This window comes from Bison bison, unplaced genomic scaffold (assembly GCF_000754665.1).
Source record: "Bison bison bison isolate TAMUID 2011002044 unplaced genomic scaffold, Bison_UMD1.0 scf7180017864251, whole genome shotgun sequence".
NCBI lineage: Eukaryota > Metazoa > Chordata > Mammalia > Artiodactyla > Bovidae > Bison > Bison bison.
The window spans coordinates 1,081,944-1,109,587 of NW_011494823.1; the positions used below are offsets into that span (position 1 = coordinate 1,081,944).

The 27,644-nt window shown below is 37.9% G+C and overlaps 1 protein-coding gene across 1 annotated transcript in view; it reads right to left on the minus strand.

The window, feature by feature from the left end:
- UVRAG (UV radiation resistance associated) overlaps nt 1-27,644 on the minus strand; it is a 334,304-nt gene that overhangs the window by 266,498 nt on the left and 40,162 nt on the right. Inside the window, exons 4-6 of the mRNA XM_010847555.1 lie at nt 20,954-20,988; nt 5,087-5,248; nt 1,232-1,306 (exon numbers count right to left, since the gene is read on the minus strand). Of these exons, the coding sequence (XP_010845857.1) occupies nt 1,232-1,306; nt 5,087-5,248; nt 20,954-20,988 (272 nt within the window). The remainder of the gene's footprint in view (nt 1-1,231; nt 1,307-5,086; nt 5,249-20,953; nt 20,989-27,644) is intronic.

A 27,644-nucleotide genomic window follows, 5' to 3' on the forward strand; every position in this document is an offset into this window, starting at 1 on the left:
TTCCAAAGTATCAAATCTCTTACCTGATACACTTATAAGTAAGATCCTTCTTACTGTCTTCCCACATACATTCTTGCTGCTTCTAAAATCAGTCCTTATAGCAGCCAGAGTGAAATTATTAAAACACAAATCTAATTATACCTCTGCCATGGTAAATATCCTTCAACACACTTCACGGCTCTTAGGATAAAATCTTTTAAAAGGTTCTGTTATGTGGTCCCTGACTACCTTTCCAGCCACATCTTGTATCATTTTCCCTTATTACCCAGACCTTCCTTCAGTTCCTTAAAACTCACCACTTCCTCTAGCATTTCATGGCCTTCCAACACTACCCTCCTCTACTCAGAATGCTCTCTCTATTCAGCCCTCACTCTCTCCACATTGTTCACTTCCATTCATACTCAGGATTGTAACCTTAAAAGTCAAGTCCCGAAGACCATTCTTGAGACACTAGAGCAGGTAAGATCATCACACGCTTTTATAGCACTTGCCACCATTTACATTTATATAGTCACCTGTTAGGTTACTTTACAGTGTGTGTCTCCTCCATACACTCCATGACAGCAGGGAAATCTGTCTGCTCACCACTGTACCCTGAGCACTTAGAGCAAGGAGCTGATGTATAGCATGTGCTCAATAAATAGCCACTGAATGGATGCAGCATTCTAGCAACAGTATTTCAGATCATCAAGAATTAGGAAACAACATGATCACTAAGGAAATCATGTAGAAACTCATTTCACTGGTTTGTGGCCAAAATTAAATAGGATAAAAAACATGAATCACCTGACATGGTACCACAGAGAGCAGGCACTAAGTAAAAACAAATTCCTTCTCCTTTCTCTAATCACCTTTAGATACAGAGACAGCAAAGACCATAATGAAACTGACTACAATATAACTTGCCTCAGGATTCTTAAATTTATTCAAAGCTGTAAAAGATATCTGAAACATTTAGTGAAACTGTATTACATTTAATCAAAAGCCACTATCCTTCTTTAACCCCTAAAGAATTGTTAGAAAGCAGCCAGTTGAGATTTTCTTTTAGGAAAATTAATATAATATGGATTTAGAAAAGATGGGTGCAGTTACAAAATGAGTTTTCACCCGAAGCCACACTAAACAACAAACTTACACTTAAAACATGGTTCTATTTACACAGAGCTTTTGCCTGATATGTGAATGCACACCTGCACTAACAAAACTCACAGCATCACGCAAACCCTCTTACCTTATGTTCAAATGGAGCACCATAATAGCCATCATTCAGCCCAAAAATTATTTCATTCTGGTTGCGGGCATGAATCTAAGAGAGGAGGAAAAGACATTATTAGTTCATCTCATTCCAATCAAGTTTTAATGTGACTAGAAAATGACGGGACCTACTTCAATGTTGAAAAATAATTGGCTATGTCTAACAAGCCAGCAGAAAACAAACTGCATATCATAGGACAAGGCAATCAATTTAGAGTTTCCTGTTTTAGTCAAAGTTCTCACAAAATCATCACGTGCGATCACAGGCACCATCATTCACACACATTTTCCACAAACACTTCTTGAGGTTGTTACAGAAAGCAAATTCCTTAAGCACAGGGGATTAAGAGGCATACTATACATTATTTAATCTCAAAGAAAACACAATCCAGGACTTCCCTGGTGGTCCAGTGATTAAAATCCACCTGCAATGCAGAGGACATGGGTTCAATTCCTCATCTGGAAAAATTCCATATGCCAATGGGGCAAGTAAGCCCATGCACCACAACTACTGAAGCCCATGCACCCTAGAGTCCATGCTCTGCAATAAGAAAAGCCACCCCAACGAGAAAGCCAAGCACCATAACGTAATAAAGAGGAGCCCCAATCGCCACTGCAACTAGAAAAAGCCCATGCACAGCAACCAAGACCCAATGCAGTCAAAAATAAATAAAATTTAAAAAAAAATAACAGTTCAATTAGTCTGTCAATGCTTTAAATCTGTCATAGAAAAAACATAAAAGATTAATACTATTTTTTATCTTCAAAAAGACAGTCTAAAGATAATATCCAATCCCCAAAACCCTTAAAAGTCTACTAATTATTTTCTGCCAACTACTGTTTCAAATACAACTGATTTGAGCTTCAGTGTTACTTCAAATTAAACTTCATCTAAAAAATGGAGGAATAAGACTTTCAAAATTGAAGAAGAATTTTTAATAGCTCAAAACAGCATAAAGTCTATAAAAACAAATTTGATTACTTGATCAGAAAGAGTTGTGGCTGAAATGTTTTTTAATTGCTTTTGCAATGAGGAGTTAAAGTGAGGGTTCAAGTGGGGGAAAGAAAAAAGACTACCAGAATAGAACATTTCATCTTTTCTTTCTCTAGCTAGAGATACAAAGGCCAAAGTCAGCAGCAGAAAATTCCTGTGAACATTTACCTGACTTCCATACCTGCTGTATCTGTTACTAAAGCAGAATTAATCACATGCTTCCTGTTAGCCTATATCTTTACTCAACTGAATACAACGATACCAAAAGATGGACCTGCTATAATAAATTTATAATGAAAACTATAAACCAATTTTAAGAAATGTCCCATCTTATGACAGAAAAGGAGAAAGCACTATGAAATCAGTTTCAAGATTAGCAGAAACACAAAAATTTTACAAACACCAAATATTTTATACATATATATACCTCAAGAGGAAAAAGATTAAAATCATATGCATCAAAATGTTAACAATGGTTATCTGAACAAACATTTCACACACAAAAAAAGAAAAAGGTGGAGGACTGAGAACAAATATACATTTTCTTAATGTAAAACATCATTTCATCATTAGGGAAATCAAAATTAGGATGAGATACCATCAGAATAGCAAAAAATTAAAAAGACTGACATTAACAAGTCCTTACAAAAGTAAGGAACTTTCATACATTGCTGATGGGGACGCAGAATGATAGTTACTTTGGAAAAAGTTTCACAGTTTCTTACAAGTTTCAACACAGCTCTTACCATTAGACCCAGAAACTCCATTTATTCAAGAGAAATGAAAACTTATGTCAACACAAAGACCTATATTTAATTATTCACAGCAGCATTATTCATTGTAGTGGTGGTTACTTACTTCATACATTTGTCAAACACATTGAAATGTATACATTAAAAGGATAAATTTTATTGTATGTAAATTTTACCTCAAAAAACCCTAACTTGTAAAAAAATTTCATTCAGAAGTCATTGATTCCCTGACCCTATGCAGACTGTCTAAATACCTCTTAAACGTACTCCCGTAGCTCTCTTTGCAGGTATTTATCTATCATCAGTTTACCAGGTCCTAAGAACCTTATCTTAGTCATCTCTGGATCACTGACACTAAGAACGATGCCTGTCAGAAAGCAGATGACCAATCAATAAACCTAAGTGATGCTGGCTATTAACCTAATACAGCTTAGCCTTGCTTTCCTCTAAAAATCTGTAACTCTATTATATCTGATTTTTAGTAGTAGTTGTTATATCTATTTCATAGGTGACTTTAAGTGTCTAATTGGCTTAGAAAAATGTTTTCCCTTTCTCTTGTTCTCTGCTATACCAGCTTTGTAAGAGGATACATGAATGCTAACTCTCTGAAAGTAGGGTAAGTTAGACCTAAGTACATTTGGGTGTTTTAAGAAGACAACCAACTAAGGAATGTATGAACTGAAAAACATGATGAAGGCCATCTTCTCTGGGCAAAACAAGACTTTGCCACAAGCCTATAGCTCTGCGATTCTAACGTTAAGAAGCACCACCCCATGCAAAATGTTAACAAGTGCTTAGTGTCATTGTGCACAGGGTCTATGCACAAAGAGCCAACTACAGCATGTAGGAAGACAGAAAGAACATGTGCCCCAGTGCCTTTAGCCGGGCTAAAGGCAACAAGCATTTGGGATTAAAAGAATGACCCTAAGCCAAAGTCATTACCGCATGAGTTTTAAGATCAGTCCTAAAACAGAAGAAAAAATATAAAAATAAAACAATTTGCAGCAGGTTAGAATTTAGTAAAGGAAAATATTTATTGAATGCATTGTTCTGGTCTCTATCCAAGAACACAAAATAAACTATGGTGTGCAAAATAAAGGAAGAGTTGTTTTGTTGTTGTTTTTTTACTCTGAAAAATATACAGAGAGAACTGTCTAAGAGAAATATACCAGATGGTATATACTGAATAAATATTAAGAAATATGAAGGATGTTTGCAGATACAACTAACATTTTACATTGCCTTTATCAGTAGTCCCACAGGTATCACAAAATAGAAATGGCATTTATTCCAATGTGGGATGGGTAGTTACCAAGGACTACATGTATACAGCAGTGTAGTACAGCGGAAAGAGAATGAATTTTTAAGTCAGCCAGGCCTCATATAAATTCCAGCTCCACCTATCAGTGTGATCTTGATTAGTTTCTTAAACTCTCTGAGGCTCAATTTTCCCATCAGGAAACTGGGCAATAATATCAGCTTTCACAAGGTTGTCAAAAACATTAATTGCAGTTACTTATGTCTGGGACTGGCAAATAGGTTTCATTTCATATGCAATTCTGGCATATTGCTAGGTGCATTCTGAAATACTGTGTTAGAAAAGACTGCACAGCTACTTCTGAGCTCAGATAGCTCAGTCAGCTACATCAGTCATGGGGAACGGGTAGCAGTAGGTAAGCCAGGCATTTGTCATCCCTGTGTTCAACAAACAGTAGCTCCTCTTATTCTTGGAAAAACCCTACTCTACTGGCCATAAGAGAGGTGTTCATTTTCAACTTATTTTTCAGATTCTAGGGGAAATAGCCAGCATGACAGAAGAGGCAGAGTACTAAAAGAAAGCATATTCTTTCCTACTGCCCACCCCACTCAAAATCCTCTTAAATTAGCAGCTTAAAGCAGTTCTTCATAAATGTTTTCAGTTATTTTTTAAACTTCTCAATGACTCCAATTTCTGTAATTAAGTAAACAGTCATAAAAGGTCTCTTTTTATTAACAGGAAATATAGAATCTGACAATTCAACAAAAAAAAAGCTAGATGGTTTCTTTGGAGAGGACAACTACTTGAAACTGACAGTCTAAAAATTACCTGCTGACCCAGGTATTTCAGCCCGTCCAAACAGACTTTCCATTCAATCAACAGCTGGTAGATGTCCTCCTTTCCACCCCATATCTTCACCACAAAACAAGACACAGATGTATCCAGACGGTCTGGCATTATTCCAAAATCAAGACTCCGCCATGTTGGATTCTGTTAATAGAAATGAAAACCTGCTTTAGGAAGATCCTAAATGTTTACAGTTATTTCAGTTAGGTTGTACATAATTTTGTTTTTTAACCAAAAGAACTCATATATTACATTGCAAACTTAAGTGAACTAAGAAGACATTCCAATTAACATGAAGAGAGTGATACTGACACTTTTCAATTTCTCTGCTTAATTATAGTCACTGGAAGGAGCATATATTCTAGTCTCTAATTAACATGGCTTCCTATGGTAATTCATTTATTTATTCCACACAATACACAATCATTAAGAAACAACATATAAACAATGCCCTCAAAGTACCTCCAACTTATTGCTGGATTTGAACGTCTCTTTAAATAATTACACAATTTCATGAAAACTCCAATATTCAAAAGGTTACAAAGTGGCACAGGAGGGATTAATAAACTATGAAGGAACAGGGGGAAAGAGGGCATGCAGGCCATGAAGCTTGGCTTTTATAGGACAAATAATATTTCACCAGGTTGAAAGAGGGAATTGCCCAGTAAAATAAGGGCTCAGAGGTGTGAAATAGCAGTGTGGTCAAGTAACTACGGCAACTGCTAGAACACACAGCACCAGAGTGGCAGGGTGCGAAGCTGCAGCGATCAACAGGAGGCTTCATGCCGAGGAGGCAGTTTACTGTGTACAAGCTGTGGGGACACTGAGAGGCTTTAAGGTTAAGAAAGACAAGGTCAACTGTATGCTCTGAAAGAAGTTTGTTTTCCATTCAGATAGTTGAAACATTCTCTGAAAAGGGAAAAAATTAAGGGACTTTAATATTATCAATAGACATAAACTACAATACATCAATTATTTACTTTCAATTATTTCCCTACTTTTTTAAAAATTCTTTTTTAAATTTTTATGTGGAGGATAATTGCTTTACAATACTGTGTTAGTTTCTGCCACACATCAACCTGAATCAGCCAGAGGTAGGCACATGTCCCCTCCCTCTTGAACCTCCCTCCCACCTCCCACACCAACCCACCCCTCTCTAGTTTATCACTGAGCGCTGGGTTTGAGTTCCCTGTGTCATACAGCAAATTCCCACTATTTATTTTACGTATGGTAGTGTTTCGACGTTACTCTTTCAATTCATCCCTCCTTCTCTTTCCCCCACTGTGTCCACAAGTCTATTTTCTATGTCTGTGTCTCCACTGCTCTCCCGCAAATAGGTTCATCAGTATCATCTTTCTATATATATACACATTAATATAGGATATCTGTTTTTCTGATTTATTTCACTATGTGTAATAGGATCTAGGTTCATCCACCTCATTAGAATTAACTCTATTGTGTTCCTTTTTATGATTAATATTCCACTGTATAGATGTACCATAACTTCCTTATACATTCATCTGGTGATGGACATCTACGTTGCTTCCATGTCCTAGCTACTGGAAATAGTGCTGCGATGAACACTGGGGTAATGTGTCTTTTTAAAGAATCCACCCGCAATGCAGGAGATCCTGGTTCAATTCCTGGGTCGAGAATATCCCCTAGAGAACAGATATGCTACCTACTCCAGTATTCTTGGGCTTCCCTGGTAGCTCAGATGGTAAAGAATACACCTGCAATGCAGGAGACCTGGGTTCAGTCCCTGGGTTGGGAAGATCCCCTGGAGGAGGGCATGGCAACCCACTCCAGTGTTCTTGCCTGGAGAATCCCCATGAACAGAGGAGCCTGGCGGGCTGCAGTCCACAGGGTCACAAACAGTTGGAGATGACTGGGCAACTAAGCGCACAGCACAGGGTATATGCCCAGCAGTGGGATTGTTGGGTCATATAGTAGTTTTATTCCTAGTTTTTTTTAAGGAATCTCCATACTGTTCTCTATAGTGGTTGTTACCAATTTACTTTCCCACTAACAATGCAAGAGGGTTCCCTTTGTCCACACCCACTCCAGCATTTATTGTTTGTAGATTTTTTGATGATGGCCATTCTGACTGGTATGAGATGATATCTCATTGTCTTGATTTGCTATTTCCCCTACTTTAACTGTTAGGGCTCTCATTACTGAACATAACTAATTAATCTCATTAAATTATCAATTTTCATATTATATAAATCAGTAAATCAAAAAGCCCTCATATAAGGGTAACTGATCTTTGCTTCGTGACAGTTTTTTTCCTGACCAAAGTGGGGAGGGGACCAGAGCAGTATTTTTGGTTTAGGGGATATATTGATGTATGTGTTTTTGTGAATTTAACTGCTGACGTTTCAGGAGAGGGAACAGGACTTCTAGTTTCATGGTGTTTATGTCTGATCTTTTTCACTTGTATGTATTTTGCTTGTATATTTTTATTTTCTGATTTCCCTGTACTAAAATAAAAGCTCTGATAGACAGGAACATTGCCTGATTTGTTTACCACAAGATCCCCAAAGTTTGAAAAGTTCCTGGTATGTGCTCAATAAATATTTGCTGAGTGAGTGAATGAATGCCCACTTAACCAAAATGGATGTCTGAGGACACCAAAAGATTATCAATAAATAGCATGATGATAACACAATAAGCTCACTGTGCAGTTTTATATGGATTCCACAGCACTCATGAATTTCAACCTAAGATCATCAGAACTCCATTCTGATATGACCCCCACCCTGTCTCTATCCCACCAAAATTGTTTTAGCAACCCTGCTAAATAGGGGTGGTGTGCTTAGTGGCTCAATGTGTCCAACTCTGTGATCCCATGGACTACAGCCCGCCGGGTTCCTCTGTGGGGATTCTCCAGGCAAGAATACTGGAGTGGGTTGCCATGCCCTCCTCCAGGGGATCTTCCCAACCCAGGGATTGAATCCAGGCCTCCGGCATTGCAGGCGGGGTCTTTACCATCTGAGCCACCTGGGAAGCCCAAGAATACTGGAGTGGGTAGCCATGCCCTCTGCCAAGAGACCTTCCCAACCCAGGGACTGAACCCAGGTCTCCTGCACTGCAGGAGGTTTCTTTACCATCTGAGGCACCAGGGAAGCACAAGAGTACTGGAGTGGGTAGCCTATCCCTTCTCCAGGGAATCTTCCTGACCCAGGAATCGAACCAGGGTCTCCTTCATTGCAGGCAGATTCTTTACCAGCTGAGCTACCAGGGAAGCCCAAATAGGAGTAGAATTTCATTTAAATATGAAGATGAACATTAAGGTCTAGGAATAAGTAGGCAGACCTGTACTACAAAAAATGCTCAAAAAATTCTTTACACTGAAGAAAAATGACACCAGACAGAAACCTGGCTCTCTAAGACGGAATAAAAAGCACTGGCAATGGTAAAGAGTGAGTAAATATAAAAGACTATCTATTTTTCTTATTTTATTTATATCATATATGACTGTTTAAAGTAAAAGTTATAACTGTATAAAGAGTTTTATAACATATGTATAGATTCATATATACAAATGTAATAGCATAAATTAGAGAAGGTAGACAACTGGAACTATTCTGTTGCAAGGTTCTCCTGTTTACATGAAGTACATACAGCAATCCTAAAGTAATGATTTAAAAAGTAATGCAAAGAAGTACAGCTGAAAAGACAAGGCAAGAATGTAAAACAATATGAAAAAATATTCTATGATGATTTCATTTATATGAAGTTCTAAAACAAGTAAAACAAATCTGTGGTGACAAATGATTTCCTCTTGTGGGGAGACCGGCTTCTGGGCATAAGAGAACTTTCTGGAATGATAGGAAATGTATATATCTTGACAAAGTATGTATGCACTTACCAAAACTCAGCAAACAAAATAGTTAAAATTTGTGCATTTCACTGTATATGACTTTTAATTAAGGAAATAGACACTGAACTCCAAAGTATAGGTTTGCTTCTTATAGTGGTAAGGATTAGTAATTCTGAGGCCACTTTTTGTGAATTCTAAGCCTGAGCAAAGATGTGGAGGTCAGTGGAAGCCAGGTTTTTCACTGTCAGAGAATGGAGTAACAAATGAATTTGTTCAGTCCAGAGTTCAGCTGGACTGAAATTGGAGATATTGGTGTGAATGCATGGTTTTTAAAAGAAAGAGCAATAGATATACTGTGTGTGTGCGTGTGTGTGTGAGTTCCTAGCTCAGTCCCTTAAGAAAGGCCAGAAGTAATGAGCACACTAGTAACAATGAGCATGCTCAGATCTTACTGTCTATTTAGCAATCTCAAAAAAAGAGAACCAAGGGTTCCTTGGGGAGAAAACTGATTCCAGAGCTACGGCAGGAAGGGTACAACATGAGTCTGGAATATCTCAAGCCAGAATGTCAGGAAGTACTCAATGATGTCAACATATCAAAAGGACATAGGAATCAATTTACAGGGCTCTCACTAACCAAATGCAGGATAATGTAAGCATCAAAATAAACTATAATAATAGATTATAACCCACTGAATAAAATAAGAATCTTTGAGTCCATAATGATACAGATTAATAATTAATTAATTAAATGGGAGAGAAAGTTAAATTGCCAACTAATAAATAATAAAAGGAAAGATGGAAATTAGAAAATCACCAATGGATGCTAAAACTGGTAAGCAAACAGTTGATAAGAAGCATCATATATAAAAAGTCTCAAAGTTTCTCCCTCACAAATTACTTATTAATTATAAATGGAAAAATTATAACTTCTCAGTGGAGAAACCTGACAGGAATTACCTTAATCAGGTGACAAATTGGGACAAACCAGCAACAGGTGCCTCTTAAAACTAAGCACTGAAAAGATTACAGCACTACAGGTATAGTTTTCCCGCCAAAAATGCATTACCTGAATCTCATCATGAAGAAACATCAAACAAACTGAAAGAGTCTAGAAAATAATTGGTCTGTATGGTTTTAAATGGAGGGACTGGTTCCAAATTGAGAAAGGAGTAGGTCAACGTTGTATACTGTCACCTTACTTATTCAATTTATATGCAGAGTACATCATGCAAGATGCCAAACTAGATGAAGCACAAGCCAGAATCAATTGCAGGGAGAAATACCAATAACCTCAGATATGCAGATGACACCACCCTATGGCAGAAAGCAAAGAGGAACTAAAGAGCCTCTCGATGAAAGTGAAAGAAGAGTGTGAAAAGGCTGGCTTAAAACTCAACATTCAAAAAACTAAGATTAAGATCATGGCATCTGGTCCTATCTTTCATGACAAACAGATGGGTAAACAATGGAAACAGTGAGAGACTTTATTTTCTTGGGCTCCAAAATCACTGTGGATGGTGACTGCAGCCATGAAATTAAAAGACGCTTGCTCCTTGGAAGAAAAGCTATGACAAACCTAGACAACATGTTAAAAAGCAGAGACATTACTTTACCAACAAAGGTCCAATAATAGTCAAAACTATGGCTTTTCCAGTAGTTGTGTATGGATCTGAGAGTTGGATCATAAAGAAAGCTGAGCACAGAAGAACTGATGCTTTTACACTTTGTTGCTGAAGAAGAATCCTGAGAGTCCCTTGGACTGCAAGGAGATTAAACCAATCAATCCTAAAGGAAATCAGTCCTGAATATTCACTGGAAGGACTGATGCTGAAGCTGAAGCTTCAATACTCTGGCCACCTGATACACAGAACTGACTCTTAGGAAAAGACCCAGATGGTGGAAAAGACTGAAGGCAGACGAAGAGGACGACAGAGGATGAGATGGTTGGGTGGACATCCAATTCAATGGACATGAATTTGAGGAAGCTCCAGGAGTTGGTGATGGACAGGGAAGCCTGGCATGCTGCAGTCCATGGGGTCGCAAAGAGGCGGACACAACTGAGAGACTGAACTGATGGTTCTGAACGCTGAAGTCAGAACACCCCGAAAAGGCTAAAGAACTGTCCAAACTTAAGAAGAAAGCAACATGACAACTAAAGACAAAGTGTTTCTAGATTAAGTCTTGGAGAGTTGACAACACCTGAATAAGGACTAGGGATTAATTGGTGGAAACCTAAATTGGTACAGCCACTTGGAAAACACTACGGAAGTAACTCAAAAAATTTACCATAGAACTACCTTATAATCCAGTGATCCCTCTTCTGGATAGATACTCAAAGGAAATGAAAGTGTCTTAGAGATAGAAGTGCTCCCGTGTTCACTGCAGCATTATTCACAATAGTCAAATACATGTACAACCCAAGCGTTAATCAACAGATGAATGAATAAAGAAAATGTCATGCATATACGTGTGGAACATTATTCAGCCTTAAAAAGGAAATCTTGCCATTTGCAAAAGCACGGATGAAACTGAAGGACAGTATGATAAGTGAAATAAGTCAGAAACAGAAAGTGAAATACTGCATAATATCACTTACATGTGGAATCTAAAAGTCAAACTCATAAAAACGGGTGTATAATGGTGGCTGCCAGGGGTTGAAGGTTGGGCAAAATGGGGAGATGTTGGCCAAAGGGTATAAGGGTACAAAATTTCAGTTTTGCAAGATGAAATCATCTTGGAAATCAAATGTACAACATGGTGACTAAAGTTAATAACACTACATTGTATACTTGAAGTTTGCTAAGAGAGTACTAAGCATTCTCACTACCAAAAAAAGACAGTTAACTATGGGAGGTAATAGATATATTAATCAGTTTGATTTTGGTCATTATTTTACTACATATATTTAAGTATATATATGTATGCTGCTGCTGCTGCTAAGTCACTTCAGTCATGTCCGACTCTGTGCAACCCCATGGATAGCAGCCCACCAGGCTCCGCTGTCCCTGGGATTCTCCAGGCAAGAACACTGGACTGGGTTGCCATTTCCTTCTCCAATATATATGTATAGATAATATATATATACCTGTATATATAGATATACCTGTGTGTGTGTGTGTGTGTGTATATATATATATACATATATGTATAGATAAACCAAAACATCATGTTGCATATCTTAATACACACAATTTTTGTCAACTATACCTGGAGGGTAGAGGATGAAGGACTGTGCTTAACGGTACTGTGTCAATGTTATACTTTCCTGATTTTAGTCATTTTAATGTAATTATATAAGAGATTGTCCTTGTTTGTAGGAAATATATACTGAAGTATTTGATACCAGCAAATCTTTCTTTGAAGGTAGTCAATTATTTAAGAAGCCAAAGTTATGTTTAGATAAATTTATTGAAAATATAGGCAATAAAGAAAGACAAAAATATTATGAGTATAACATGATGAGTAACTACGAAACAACAAGATCAGATTTCACACATGAATGGAAGGCAACCATCCATTTCTGATAATGGCAACCTAGACGGTCCTCCCACTGAAAACAATTAAAAACGCTGGCTAAAATATAACCACCATCATCACTGAAGATTTTCCAAGCCAAAAAGGAAAGCTAGAACTCGAAGAAATAAATGTAAATCTAGAGGACTTTTCCCTTAAAGGAATTTGCCAACGTATATAAACTTGAGGCGTTGGTTTGGGCAGTCTTAAAGAGAGACAAGAACATAATTCAAAGCCCACACCCAGGTCTCACTCAGGTCTACGAGAAGTCCTCCGCATTGAGCTTGAACAACAAAAAAGCTATATACTCACAGGCATGAGTGAAACCACAGAGTAGAATTCAACAAACCAACTGCACAAAACCTGAGATAATCAAATCAGGAAACAAGAAAAAAAGACTAAACTATAAAATGAGACTGAACAGCTCTCATAAACATATTTAAAAAAAAAAAAAAGCCAAATCCTTGCACAGAATGTGTTTATTTTTAATTGACACTAACTGGCACTGTTTCTCCAGAACAGGCACTTCATAAATATATAAATTGAGAAAAATGAATATCAAAATGGCCAATAAACACTGGAAAAGGTGATCAATTAGAATAATACATGAGGAAATGTAAAATAAAATCACAATATAATACCACTAGCCCACCAGAATGGCTCAAATTTTCAAAACAAATAATAACAAGTTTGGGCAAGAATGTGGAGCAACTAAAAACTTCACACTGCTGGTAAGGATGTAACTGGTACAAGCAACTTTGGAAAGCTATCTGGCAGCACCTACTAGAGCTGAAAACACCTACGATTCAGCACTTAGTTTCACTCTTACGTAGATACCTAACAGAAAATAGAGACACATACTTGCCAAAGGACACATATATACAGAATTAATAAATAATTCGTATGAATCTCACTAATATGCTAAGCAAAAGAGCATATGCCATATAAAAGTTCAGTAGCAAGCAGGACTAATCTAGAAGTCAGGATAGTGGTGGTCTTTGGAAGGAGGTAGTAACTGGAGGGAGAACACAAAATAATGCTGTTGTTCTTGATCTGGTTACATGGATCTGTTCCCTGTGAAAAGTCACCAGGCTATTATTTGTGCCCTTTACTGTAATGTGTGCTGTATCACAATACAAAGTAATAAGACAAAAATTTTCAAAGATTCAATAATGGGAAAAATACAGCATCTTACAAGGAGGTATCTACAGAGATTAAAAACAAAGGTATCTCTTCATGATGTCATTTCGGGCCCTAAAGCCTGAAGACAGGAGTTGGAGGATTAACCGCCTAAAAAGACAGCCATTTACTCCCCTATGTATAAGGTCATCTCTCAACTAAACTCCATGTGCTTTGGAATATGAAATAGCATAATTTCAAATTCTCAGCAGAAAAAGCATGAAATAACCACCCCTTTCCAAAATGGAAAAAAAAAAAAAAAGACCTGGTGAATGTATGGCCCTTAAATATGAAGGGCCATATTTAAGAGGTGGGATGATGGGCACAAAGAATACTTCATTCTAAAACTAATTAAAAGTCTTTGAAAGGAGAGTAGTCTTTTGAAGTTGTTTCTGTGGCTGAATTGATGGCCTGAACCAACATTTTAAACCAACAGAACATTAATACAGCAGAACTATTGTCAATCTTCTCATTACAATGACCTTCCTTTATAATTTTATAGAATAGCTGCCAGACAATGACCAATCATTCCCGAGCTGGTCCACTCAGATACAGATATGGTCTGCCACATATTAAAGACTCTACTGCCTAATAATGTTACTGTAAACATCTAGATGATTTTCTACATTTAACCTATACATATAAGCCCATGTCTAGATGGAACAAATTATTCAAGTACTAACATCATTTAGGGACCTATATCTTATTCACTGAAAGTATAGTGGCAGGATATTAGGATATTTATGGCTTTGAAAAGCTCACCTCCAGGAGAATCTAAAATTATTATTTATTATCTAGGCAATTTCTCTAAAACACTGTTCAACTGATACTTCTTATTTATTAAAGGAATACATATACAGAAAAGTTTCAAAATACAAACATGTTGTCACTATGTTATCACTCAAAAACAAATTAACAGTCACAAGAAACACAACTAAGAATTCATAAAAGCTGTTCCAACTTCCCCAAAACATACAAGATAACTCTCAGGAATGGCATACTAAATTCACAAGCAGTAATTATTCCCCAGCCCCAAATTCTCTCTCCTTTGTCTCATTCACCTTTATTCATCCTTCATGTCTCAACTTAGGAATTACTTATTATAAGAAGCCTCTCCTAATCACCCTCACCAAACTAAGATAAATGACATTCCTACATGTTCCCAAAGAATCCTGTTCTTCCCTGGTCTTATAATTGCATGATGATGAAGTTTAACACAAAGTAACATAAAACGGCTAAGCAAGAGGATCCAACTCCCTTCTCTCTTTCTCACTCTCGCTCATGCGCACGCTCGCTCTCTCTCTCTCTCTCTCTCTCTCGTGCACGCTCTCTCTCTCTCTCACATACACACACAAAAATGAAATGTTAATTCAGTTCAATTAGAACATACACTTCTGTGACAACCCCTCAAGCCAGTAACTCATAAAAAGTATTTATATTGTCCAGTCAATTTTTTCCCAAAGATTTAAAAATATCTCACGCAGTCTCAATTCAAACAGAAGTTTTGGTCCTGATAACTCTGTCACATGCTTTCCCTAAAAGCACATGCTCTAGAACTTTGTTTATTCAATTATAAGGCCTATCACTGACCTCTGTTAGACCTCTAAGAGACATTTAACCAGGAGAAGGGGCGCAGCACAATGCTGTGAAAGAGACGGACTTCCAAACACACAGGAAACAGCTATCACTCTACTTCCTGCCACCATGAGATTTTTAATTTTCTAATAAAAAAGAAAAACTTTTTCGTAAAAAATAAAAGACACAATAATTAACTTGATAATTGTTAAAAATGGTGCACATGGGTTCACTGGGCTTCCCTGATAGCTCAGCTGGTAAGGAATCCGCCTGCAATGCAGGAGACCCTAGTTCAATTCCTGGGTCAGGCAGATCCGCTGGAGAAGGGATAGGCTACCCACTCCAGTATTCTCAGGCTTCCCTTGTGGCTCAGCTGGTAAAGAATCTGCCTGCAATGTGGAAGACCTGGCTTTGATCCTTGGGTTGGGAAGATCCCCTGGAGAAGGGAAAGGCTACCCACTCCAGTATTCTGGCTGCAGAATTCCATGGACTGTATAGTCCATGGGGTCTCAAAGAGTTAGACATGACTGAGCCACTTTCACTTTCATGTAGGTTCATTACGCAATTTGCCTCTACTTTTACGTATGTACAAAATCCAATTTAGAGAATTTAGTTACTTCCATTCTTACCACTGGAGAAGGCAATGGCACCCCACTCCAGTACTTTTGCCTGAAAATCCCGTGGACGGAGGAGCCTGGTGGGCTGCAGTCTATGGGGTTGCTAGAGTCGGACACGACTGAGTGACTTCACTTTCACTTTTCACTTTCATGCATTGGAGAAGGAAATGGCAACCCACTCCAGTGTTCTTGCCTGGAGAGTCCCAGGGATGGGGAGGCCTGATGGGCTGCCGTCTCTGGGGTTGCAGAGTCGGACACGACTGAAGCAACTTAGCAGCAGCAGCATTCTTACCACTTCAATTATTTTAGTTTTTAATTAACCAATGGCCCTTCAATAATGTTAAGAATATTAACTTCCCCCTGAACCAAACGTCAATAAATAACTAGTTTGGAGGGTATGGTTAGCTGAACCCTGAGACAAGAAAGCTGAATGATACATTCACCATTAACTGTTCAATGCTAAATATATCTGAGAAGAAATCAGGACTCTGACATATAACTTGGAGACACAGCTCCACCATCTAGCCTGTCAACAGTGGATTATTCTAGTTAATGCAATAGACACTGGACTTCACTGTGCTAGGGTCGTTAGAAAATAGAAAAATGAATATGCTGGGGGTCCTTGTTCACTAGCTGTCCTCAATTTTGTGTTACCTCTCAAAAACTCATTCCCATGCCATCCACCCCTTTACTATCTGCTATCTCTCCAGGTCATTTCCTCTGCTGTCCTGATCCTCAGCTCCTTTTTCCCTATCTCTGTCCAGCTTGTCAAAATCTCAAACCACTCACTCCACTCCGGCCATACTAACTTCTTAGCCATTCCTTGAAAACCTCAAGTACACGCCCACCTTCATGTTTTCCTACTTCTTGGCCTGGAACAGTCTTCCCCTCTTAGATACATGGTAGTTGTTGTCCAGTCACTAAATAGTACCTGACTCTTTGCAACGCCATGAACTGCAGCACACCATGTTTCCCTGTCTACCACTATCTCCTGGAGTCTGCTCAAGTTCATGTTCATTGACTCAGTGATGCTATCTAACCATCTCATCCTCTGATACATGGTATGTTCCCTCATTTTTTTCAGCTGTCTGCTCAAATGAGACCTTTCATGTGACTACCACAGAAATTCAGCCGCTACCCCTGCCAGATACTTCACTACACTATTTTACTCAATTATATTTATTACCATCTAACATATTCCAATTTATGGACTTCCCTGATGGCTCAGATGGTAAAGCGTCTGCCTACAACACAGGAGACCTGGGTTCAATCCCTGGGTCGGGAAGACCTCCTGGAGAAGGAAATGGCAACCCACTCCAGGATTCTTACCTGGAAAATCCCATGGACGGAGGAACCTGGTAGGCTACAATCCATGGGGTTGCGAAGAGTTGGAGACGACTGAGCGACTTCTCAACACACAAACACATTCCAATTTATCATCAAGTCTAACAAATTATTTTTCTTCCATTGTAAGATAAATTCTGACTTTCAGTTCAGTTCAGTTGCTCAGTCGTGTCTGACTCTTTGTGACCCCATGAACTGCAGCACACCAAGCCTCCCTGTCCAGCACCAACTCCCAGAGTTTACTCAAACTCATGTCCATTGAGTCAGTGATGCCATCCAACCATCTCATCCTCTGTTGTCCCCTTCTCCTCCTGCCTTCAATCTTTCCCAGCATCAGGGTCTTTTCAAATGAGTCAGTTCTTCGCATCAGGTGGCCCAAAGTATTGAATTTTCAGCTTCAGCATCAGTCCTTCCAAAGACTATTCAGGACTATTTCCTTTAGGATGGACTGGTTGGACCTTCTTGCAGTCCAAGGGACTCACAAGAGTCTTCTCCAACACCACAATTCAAAAGCATCAGTTATTCGGTGCTCAGCTTTCTTTATAGTCCAACTCTCACATCCATACATTACTACTAGAAAAATAATAGCTTTCACTAGACAGAATTTTGTTGGCTAAGTAATGTCTCTGCTTTTTAATAAGCTGTCTAGGATGGTCATAATTTTTCTTCCAAGGAGCAAGTGTCTTTTAATTTCATGGCTGCAGTCACCATGTGCAGTGATTTTGGAGTCCAAATAAATAAAGTCTCTCACTGTTTCCACTGTTTCACCATCTATTTGCCATGAAGTGATGGGACCAGATGCCATGATCTTAGTCTTGTGAATGTTGAGTTTTAAGCCAACTTTTTCACTCTTTTCTTTCATTGTAAGATTTTTCTTCCATCTTCCATTGTAACATTTTTCTTCCATTGTAAGATAAATTCTGACTTTAGAAGTGTTAAAATCAGTAAGGTCCTGTACTCGTTGACCACTAGGTGGCAGTCATCAGGTGTCACTATCTACATGCACAACCTTAATAGTTGTCTTTTTGTGTTTTTTTTTAATTGTAGTATAGTTACTTTACAATGCTGTGTTACTTTCTTTTGTACAGCAAAGTAAATAAGTTATACATATACATATATCCCCTGTTTTCAATTTCCTTCCCATATAGGTCACCACAGAGCACTGAGGTCCCTGTGCTATACAGGGACCTCATTAGTATACATAGCAGTATATAGTCATTCTTAATATCAATTCTTTTAAGTGTTGACACTACTGACACTACATGTGCTTAGTCTGTCAGTTAAAAATCTCTTGATTTAAATTCAAACAATCCTGTATATAATATCTATCAATAATTTACATTCAACACATTTTTAAAATATCAAGTATTCATAATAATGTAGAATAACCAGAAAGAACTTTCATAGACTGCTAATGAGAATGTAAACAAAACAGCAACTTTAAACTATTTAGCAATATATACTAAAGCTTATAATATGCATATTCCAAGCAAGCCCACTTTTGCTTATATACGCAACAGAAATGCATACAAACATTCAACCAACAGATATATCCAAGAATATCCATAGCAGTACTATTCATATTAGCTCAAAACTAGAAACAAGCACTTCCCCCAGTAGTCCAGTGGTTAAGACTCCACGCTTCCACTACAGGGGGCACAAGTTCATTCCCAAGTCCAGTAACTAAAATCCCATATGCCATGCAACATGGCCAGAAAACAAACAAACAAAACCAGAAACTAACCAAATTCCCAGCAACAGAAGAACGGATAACTTCTGGTATATTCACACAACAAAAGACAACAGAGAAAACAAGTATACCTGACAATATGAATGACTCTTACAATATACAGTTAAAACATCAAAGTCAGACACAGAAGAACAGACACTATATGATTCCATTTCTACAAAGCTCACAAACGGGTAAATTAATTTATGGTGTTAAAAGTCAGAAAAGTGGAAGTCACTCAGTCATGTCCAACTCTTTGCAACCCCATGGACTACACAGTCCATGGAATTCTCCAGGCCAGAATACTGGAGTGGGTAAGTTGTTCCCTTCTCCAGGGGATCTTGTCAACCCTGGAATTGAACCAGGGTCTCCCACATTGCAGGCGGATTCTTTACCAGCTGAGCTACCAGGGAACCCCATGTTAAAAGAAAGAGAGGAGTAGTAACTGAAGACGGTATAAGGGGGCTTCTGGGGCACTGAAAATATTCTACTTCTTGATCTGGATACTGGTTACACATGTGTATTTAATTTGAGAAAATTGAGTTTTCACTATAGTAAAGGGAGTAGAATAAATTGAGGAGTCCTTCTACTCTATTTGCTCCCTAAACCTACCCTCCCCACCTCTCTGTAGACCATTTCTGTCTCCAACTGAGCCAGGATAGGAGCAGAAACAATATTTAGCAGCTACTATATGTCAGGCTTCCCTGGTGGCTCAGCTGGTTTTCCCAGCAGTTCAGTGGTCAGGACTTCAAGCTCTCACTGTTCAGGGCCTGGGTTCAGTCCCTGATCAGGGAACTAAGATGCCCCAAGCCACATGGCATGGCCAAAAAAAAAAAAGATGACAGCTTGATGAAGAGGAAAGAGTAGTAGAGACTTGAAGATGGAAGGCCTGGATTTGAGTTCTGGTCCCACAGTTGTTGCGACTCTGCAAAAGTCAGAGACTCTCTGGATGTCAGTGTCTTAAGACCTACCCTGTCTACAAGTTGCTCTAAGGATCAAAATGAGATAACATACGTAAAAGGATTCTGTAGAGATAACACATTGTGGTTATCCATTTATTCATCTAACAAATATTTACTGAGCATCTACAATATTCTAGACTCTAGGGTTTCAAAGGTGAACAAGACTGGCAAGGTCCCTACTCTCATGAAACTTCATACTTGTAAGTGGGAGACATAATAAACAGATAAATGGGCAAGAGTTTCCAACAGTGATAAATGCTCTAAAGAAAATAAAACAGAGTGATGTGAAAAAGAGTGGAAAGGGAACTACTTTAGATGGAATAGTCATAGAAGGCCAGGCTGAAGTGACATAGCTCAAACCTCAAAGGATTCTTCAGCGAGGTAAAGAAGCAAGCAAACAGGTGCTGTAGGCATAAGGAACAAGGTAAGTTTGACCTGTTTGAAGCACTGAAAAAATGAGGTAAGCCTGGAACACAAGGCTTAGTGAGAAAAACCATCAGCAAACAAGGCTGAAAAAGTGGACAGGGGCTAAATCCAATATGGCTGGGTTGTTATAAGAATACTATCAGTACCATAAAGCTTTTCTTTTTATTAACGTGGCCAAATTGAATCATCATGCAAATTATCTAGTGTACCCATTCGCAAAAGTAGGACATTTCCAACTTTCTACTTGAGCAACTCTATGGCCAAAAAATAAGTAGAAAGATCCTATACAATGGCCCTAGCCATAAAATTCTTAAGAACTACATACAAAAACATCATTTATTATGATGTTTGGAAAGTTAAACAGTTAAAAACCTCAAGAGCAAACAGAAATGACAGAATTATAGAATGATTTGAAAAAAAAAAAAGGTTTTTAACAGAAAATGTGTCACTGCATTCAGCAAATATTTATCAAGCACCTACTTTGTGCCAGGCATGCTCTAAGCACTAGAGATACATCAATGAACAAATCAGTGAAGATTTAAGCAATAATTGAGCAGAAGATTTAACTGTAGAAATATAATACCAGAACTGAACTTCAACTTATTTTATGTCTCAGCATTTTCTAAAATAGGAGTCATAGGCTTAGTCATATGCACCTGTCAGAAAGCAAACTTACCAAGGAATTCTTAATCACTTCACTCCTATAAAATTCTGGAAAAGAAGAAAAAGAACAATAAGTGATGTGGAAGAAAATAAGCTCACTAACTCTTAATCCCATAAATTTTTTAACATATGCTCTAGTTAAAAAAAAGAAAAAAAACCAACACTTCAAACATTTTCAAGGGTCTCTCTATATATTTATCTGTAAAAATTAAAATACAGATAATTATGAAATAAAAGTTTTTTAATTGAAGCATAGTTGATTTACAATGTGTTAGTTTCTAATATACAGCAAAGTGATTCAGTTGTACATATACAAATATTTATTCTTTTTCATATTCTTTCCCATTACAGTTTATTATAGGATATTGAATATAGTTCCCTGTGCTACACAGTAAGACCCTGTCTAAAATTAAAAAGTTTTAAAGGGAAAAACACTGGTACAGAAAGGTCAAAATCTATTAAGATTTAATTTAGTTATTTTTCCCTGACTGGCTCCTTTTACCCCAGAGTCTAAGGTAAGGCCTTAAAAACTCAGACTTTATTCTCCCTTAACTACTGCCATCGTCTACAACCAATTCCATATGCTCCACTTGTCTCAAACATCTCCAGTGATTATCCATTGTAGTACTGTGGAAAGAACACTCATCTAGCAACCAGGTGACCAAAGTTCTAGCTCTACATGTCATTAACATTCTGCTCTCATTTCCCTGGGCCCATTTCTTCATGACACTTTTGACAATCAGACTAATAATCAAGGCCTTCTGTAATCACTAAAATTCCATGATTCTATATACCTTCATTTATACTGTAAATGTTACAAAACCTGAAGATACAATTAAGAGAGAGACTGTGTCAGAGGTTCAGTGAAGATACAATCAAAAGAAAGACTGTGTCAGAGGTTCAGACAGACATTCCTAAGAACCCTTCAATACTGCCTCTGTTGTCTCTGCCAAAGTTACGCTGTGATGCTCTGTCAATGCAGAGCCTACAAGGACTCTGTACCCGTACGCTGCTATTGGGCAATATTCCCCATGGGTGATGCACATATCACTGATACATGAGACGACTCTTAGGTGATACTTAGGATAAACTTTACTTTTTTCTAACATTGAAATTTATGACTCATATACCCAAGCCCTAATAGTAAGCTCCATAAGGGCAATACCATTTGTTTTATATAACTGCTGTCTCCTCAACACATAAAACTATTCCTGGCACAGAGTAGGCACTCAGTAAAATTTTGATTGAATCAACAACTTCACAGACTGTGGAAAAATGGACTTCTTAAAATATATTCAGTATGTAGCACTAGAGATGAAATTCAAAGAGAGTAAAACTTGCCAAAGTAGTCCACAAGACTGAAGTTTGGGAATCATCAAGCAGTAAAGGAAAAGTGGACCTGGATATAAAGTTCTAATGGGCAAAGTCTTTTGGTTAAAATGTTTCTTCACAAAACACAGCATCTATACTATTCTATGCTTGTCTTCCCTTAAAAAATAGTAATAGTGATAGTCATCCTATTTTTTGGCAAGACAGCCACAACACACTAATGAAAAAAACAAGTTCTATGAGAGAATTTACCACAGGATCCAAATTTTTACAATTACATGAACATTTATCTTAAGTGATAGGGTTAGGCTGCTTACTTTTATTTATTGCTTGGCAGTTTTTAAATTTTTCTATTTTGAACAATTACTTTAAGAGAAGGGATAATTCTAATTGTTTTTAAAAGGAAAGTTTTCTTGATGAATATTTAAGTTACTGATAGTTTTTGGATATTTCAAGTAATATTATATATAATCTTTGAAAGATATATATTCTAAGACACATGAATCTATAAGATAGACTTCAAGTGAAATTGCAAGATAAAAGGAAAAAAAAGCTTGAATTTGATAGATATTGCCAGATTGTTCTCTATAAACACTGTACCAATTTACAGTCCCACTTAACAGTAGCCAACCCTACACATTTGTGTTTTTTTAATTAGTTAATTCACTGGCTGTGCTGGGTCTTCATTGCTGCATGCGGCGTTTCTCTAGTTGCGGAGAGTCGGCGCTACTCTAACTGCAGTGCACAGGCTTCTCACTGCTGTGGCTGCTCCTGTCACAGAACACAGGCTCTAGGCACTCGGGCTTCAGTAGCTGCAGCACACGGGCTCAGCAGTAGTGGCTTGCAGGGTCCACCGCAGGCTCAGTAGCTGTGGCACAAGGGGCCTAGCTGCTCCACAGCACGTGGGATCTTCCCAGAGCAGGGATCAAACCCATGTCCCCTGCACTGGCAGTTGGATTCTTAACCACTGGACCACAAGGGAACCCCAACCCTCAGTATTACTCTTTTCATTTTTTCCCAACAGTTAACCAATGCCAATCATAAATTGGCTACATAAATGTACATACATATGTATGTCCATGTGTGTATATATATACATATGTTCTTCTCTAATATGCATACATATACTCTAATTCATTCCCAATATGTTTCTGGGGCGGGGAGAGTTTTAGGGCTAAAATTGTGTTGCTTGTTATTACAAGGTACTCTCACTTAATATACTTTTGTATTGTCTAAATTTGCTGCAAGTATGTAAAACTTTTTAAAGCAATGAAAAAAAATTAAAGCTATTCCTTTTTTCTTTTGAGAGAATTCCTCAGCTTAATCTATAAAGTGTCTAAATTAAAGAGTCTCCAACAAATATATTTCCAGCTCTAAAAAAATGAACAGCATTATTTTTTTCAAAACTTTGCTGACTAACTATATATATACATAAATGAAACTAAACAATTTGCTTTCCCCATTAGACCCTCAAAATGGATTTGCTAATTTTAATGGAGAAGGGTCAACAAAGGAGCCATTCAGTTTGGCAAGGAATCACCGAGTCTAAAGTAATTTCTAAAGTGTTAAATGTGGGCCTCCACTGTCTATCACTCTGCTACACTTTGATTGTCAATGAAATCAGCAACATGGTGCACAACAGAATAGTGAATTCAGGAGAATTTAAAGTGAAAAAAACAGTTCCAGTCCCCAGTGCACCATGTATAAGCTTGACCCTGGACAAGTCAATTAACTTTTCTGGGCCATAGTTTCTTCACCTTTAAAGGAGAATGACACCTGGAAAATAACAGGGTTGTTATGAGGCTCAAATGAAATACTGAGTTAACAATACTTTATAAGCTATCATTGTTATTAATATAATTCTATGAATTTTTATTAATTCAACTTGAGCAAAACTATTAGACAAATAAATTTTCAAAAAGATATCATGCAAGACTAGTTTTACATAAAAGGGACTATTAGATACAAATTCTTCTCTATCCATGCTAAGACCTAAACAAACAAAGCAAGCAGAGATTGCAAAGCATGGTTCCAATGGCATGTCAAACATGCTATTATATAGCATTCCATTTATTTAACAAATGCTTTTTTAGTATCTCAACCTCACTCAAAAAGAAGAAACAAACTTAGACTCTATTATGAAACTATTTTTCAACTATCAGATTGGTGAAATTTCACAAGTTTGATTGCACAGTCTGCTGGTCAGGCTGTAGGGAAAAGGGTGCCCATGCACAGCAGATGGGAATGTCAACAGGACAATTTTGTAATATTTGTACTTCCACTCTGGAATTTTCCCCCACAGCCTTACTAGCACTCACACAAAATAATATATACCAATGAAACTGCTCATGGTAACGCTGTGTATATAGCAAAAGACCAGAACAACTAAATGCTCATCAAAAGAAGTCAGTTAAATAAATTATGGCACAACTGTTCAATGCAAAAGTAAACAGAAAAAAAGAAAATTAGAGAAGCTGTTTATGAAATTATATGGGAAGACATCTAAAATATATTAAGTGAAAAATGCAAGGCACAGAAATATATATATACATATACAATTGGTACAATTTTTACTCACAATTGCATAAAGAATCTCAGGGTACAGCAAAAAACTAGCAAGATGGAACAGGTGAGAGGAAGATTTTAATATAAACCTTCATATATATTTTTTGAGCCATGGACTGTATTAGCTATTCAAAAATTAAATGAAAATATCTGGGGGCTTACTTTGTGCCAAGCATTATTCCAAGTATTGGAAATAGTGCGGTGAACAAAACTGACCCAGAAATTTCTACTCAAATGGAGCTTACATTTAGTGGAGAGACATGCATTCAGCAAATAAGTAAACATACAGTTATGTCAGACGATCTGGAGTATTGTGGAGAAAAATCCAACACAATAGACGGGGAGAAGAGTCACAATTTTTAAAAGGGTTAGTCAGTGATCAAGCAGAGTTTCTCTGAGGAAACATCTGGAGTGAAGACCTGGAAGAAGGCAGAGGAGCTAGTCGTGTGGCCATCAGGAGGAGAGTCCGGGCAGGCGCCTTAAACTGAAGCCGATTTGAATTCAAGGAAGGCAAGAAGGGCAGGAGGCATGGAACAGAGAGAACTAGAAGAGGAGAAAGAGGTAAGTGCCAAGAGGTGACAAACGGCCAGTTCATGAAGGCCTAGGAAACAAAAAGAACTTCAGCTTTTACTCTGAATGAAACAGGAAGCCACTGGAGGGTTTGGGGGGCGGAATAACAGGACCTGACTTTCATCTTAAAGGATCTTGGTTGAGACCACACTGAAAAGAATGCATGGGCAGACAGACCTGTTAGAAGTCTACTTCAGCAACTCACACACGATAGTTTGGAGGTAGTAAGAAAAGAGAAGATTATAGATATATTTGGTAGTAAGAACCAAAAACATCTGCTGAAAAATTGGGTATGGAATATAAAAGAGGACAATGCAGGGTGATTCCAAGGTTTCTGGCCAAGCCAATGGAAAGAGTTGCCATTTTCTGACAGAGGGATGAATACAGGAGACAGATCAGAGTTAGAACATCAGACTCACTGTTGAATCTATCAAGTTTAAGTCACCTCCTAGGCTCCAAATGGAGATGCACAGTAGGCAACCGAATACATGAGTATGAGTTCAGAGGGGAGGCGAAGCTAAAGAAACACATTTGTAAGCTGTTAGAGTGACAAGTGATATTTGAAATTATGACACATGCATGAGACCACCAAACTGAACTATGTAGAGGTCATCTTCTAGTGTATCAAAATAACTGGTTGGTATTCCAGGAAAGCACAGGCACTCACATTTCACGGGGGAGAAATAACTATGGCTGAAGAACAAACTTGATTTTATAAAACTTCCAAGATTAAGAAGGAAGCAGGATTAGAATCTAGTTCCTCATCCATTAACACAAAGCTTTGTTCTCTGAGAATGTAATAAATGGTGTTCAATTGAACTACCTGAGAAATAGACAATCTCCTAAGAGCACTAAAAAAAAGTGTCAAAAATCAAAAAGACTCACTCATAACTTATGCTCCGCTGTGAATTCAGCTGAAATAAAAGAATAACTAAGAAATCAGCATTTCAGATATTCTTCCAATTAAAAAAAAAAAAACAAAAACAAACTTCTTTTGAAACTGAGAAATGATGCCACTAGGTAGGTGGTACAGGTGGCTTTTAAGAAGAGCCCATAGGCCTTCCATTGTGGTCATCCTACACCAAGGGCCACATAATGATCATGCAATGAATATCCAAGTTTATCATCACAGCTCCAAGAAGACAGTTTAGTTCAGTCACTCAGTCATGTCCAACTCTTTGTGACCCTATGAATCGCAGCACGCCAAGCCTCCCTGTCCATCACCAACTCCCGGAGTTTACCCAAATCTATGTTCATCGAGTCAGTGATGCCATCCAGCCATCTCATCTTCTGTCGTCCCCTTCTCCTCCTGCCCCCAATCCCTCCCAGCCTCAGGGTCTTTTCTAGTGAGTCAACTCTTTGCATGAGGTGGCCAAAATATTGGAGTTTCAGCTTCAGCATCAGTCCTTCCAATGAACACCCAGGACTGATCTCCTTTAGGATGGACTGGTTGGATCTCCTTGCAGTCCAAGGGATTTGCAAGAGTCTTCTCCAGCACCACAGTTCAAAAGCATCAATTCTTTAGCGCTCAGCTTTCTTCACAGTCCAACTCTCACATCCATACATGACCACTGGAAAAACCATAGCCTTGACTAGATGGACCTTTGTTGGCAAAGTAATGTCTCTGCTTTTTTAATATGCTGTCTAGGTTGGTCATAATTTTCCTTCCAAGGAGTAAGCATCTTTTAATTTCAGGGTGGTATTAATTAGGCTTACTAAGGAAAGAGTTTTCTGGTTCCTCCTATGGCAGTGAAAAGTTACAGAGCCGAACATGCGGGCCCAACAAGTCTATTATGTCAATAGACTTCATTCAACCATGACATTCTGGAGCAGAGGGAAGTTTCAGAAATCATCAATCCTCTCATTTTAGAAATAAATCAACAGCACACAAGAGGAACTAAATGCCGCAGCCGAAGGGCTTGCCAGTCAGTGACAGACCCAATACCACTACTAGACACTGAACTTCCCTGTGGTCTGAAACCTGCTAGTCCCTTATTGTGTTAATAACCATTTTATTGAAATAACTTCAAGAAACAGTCCAAAAAAAAAAAAAACAACAGAAATATTCCATAATAACTTCTAAGCTCAAGATATAAAGTAAACTAGAGAGGACAAGAAAAAGAACAACAACAAAAAATTCACTTTGTTTTCATTGTATCTCTTGGACAAGTTTTTATATCATGGTCATCAACCAGTCCCATGACTACTCTTTACAAACTACTATTATGCCTGTTAACATT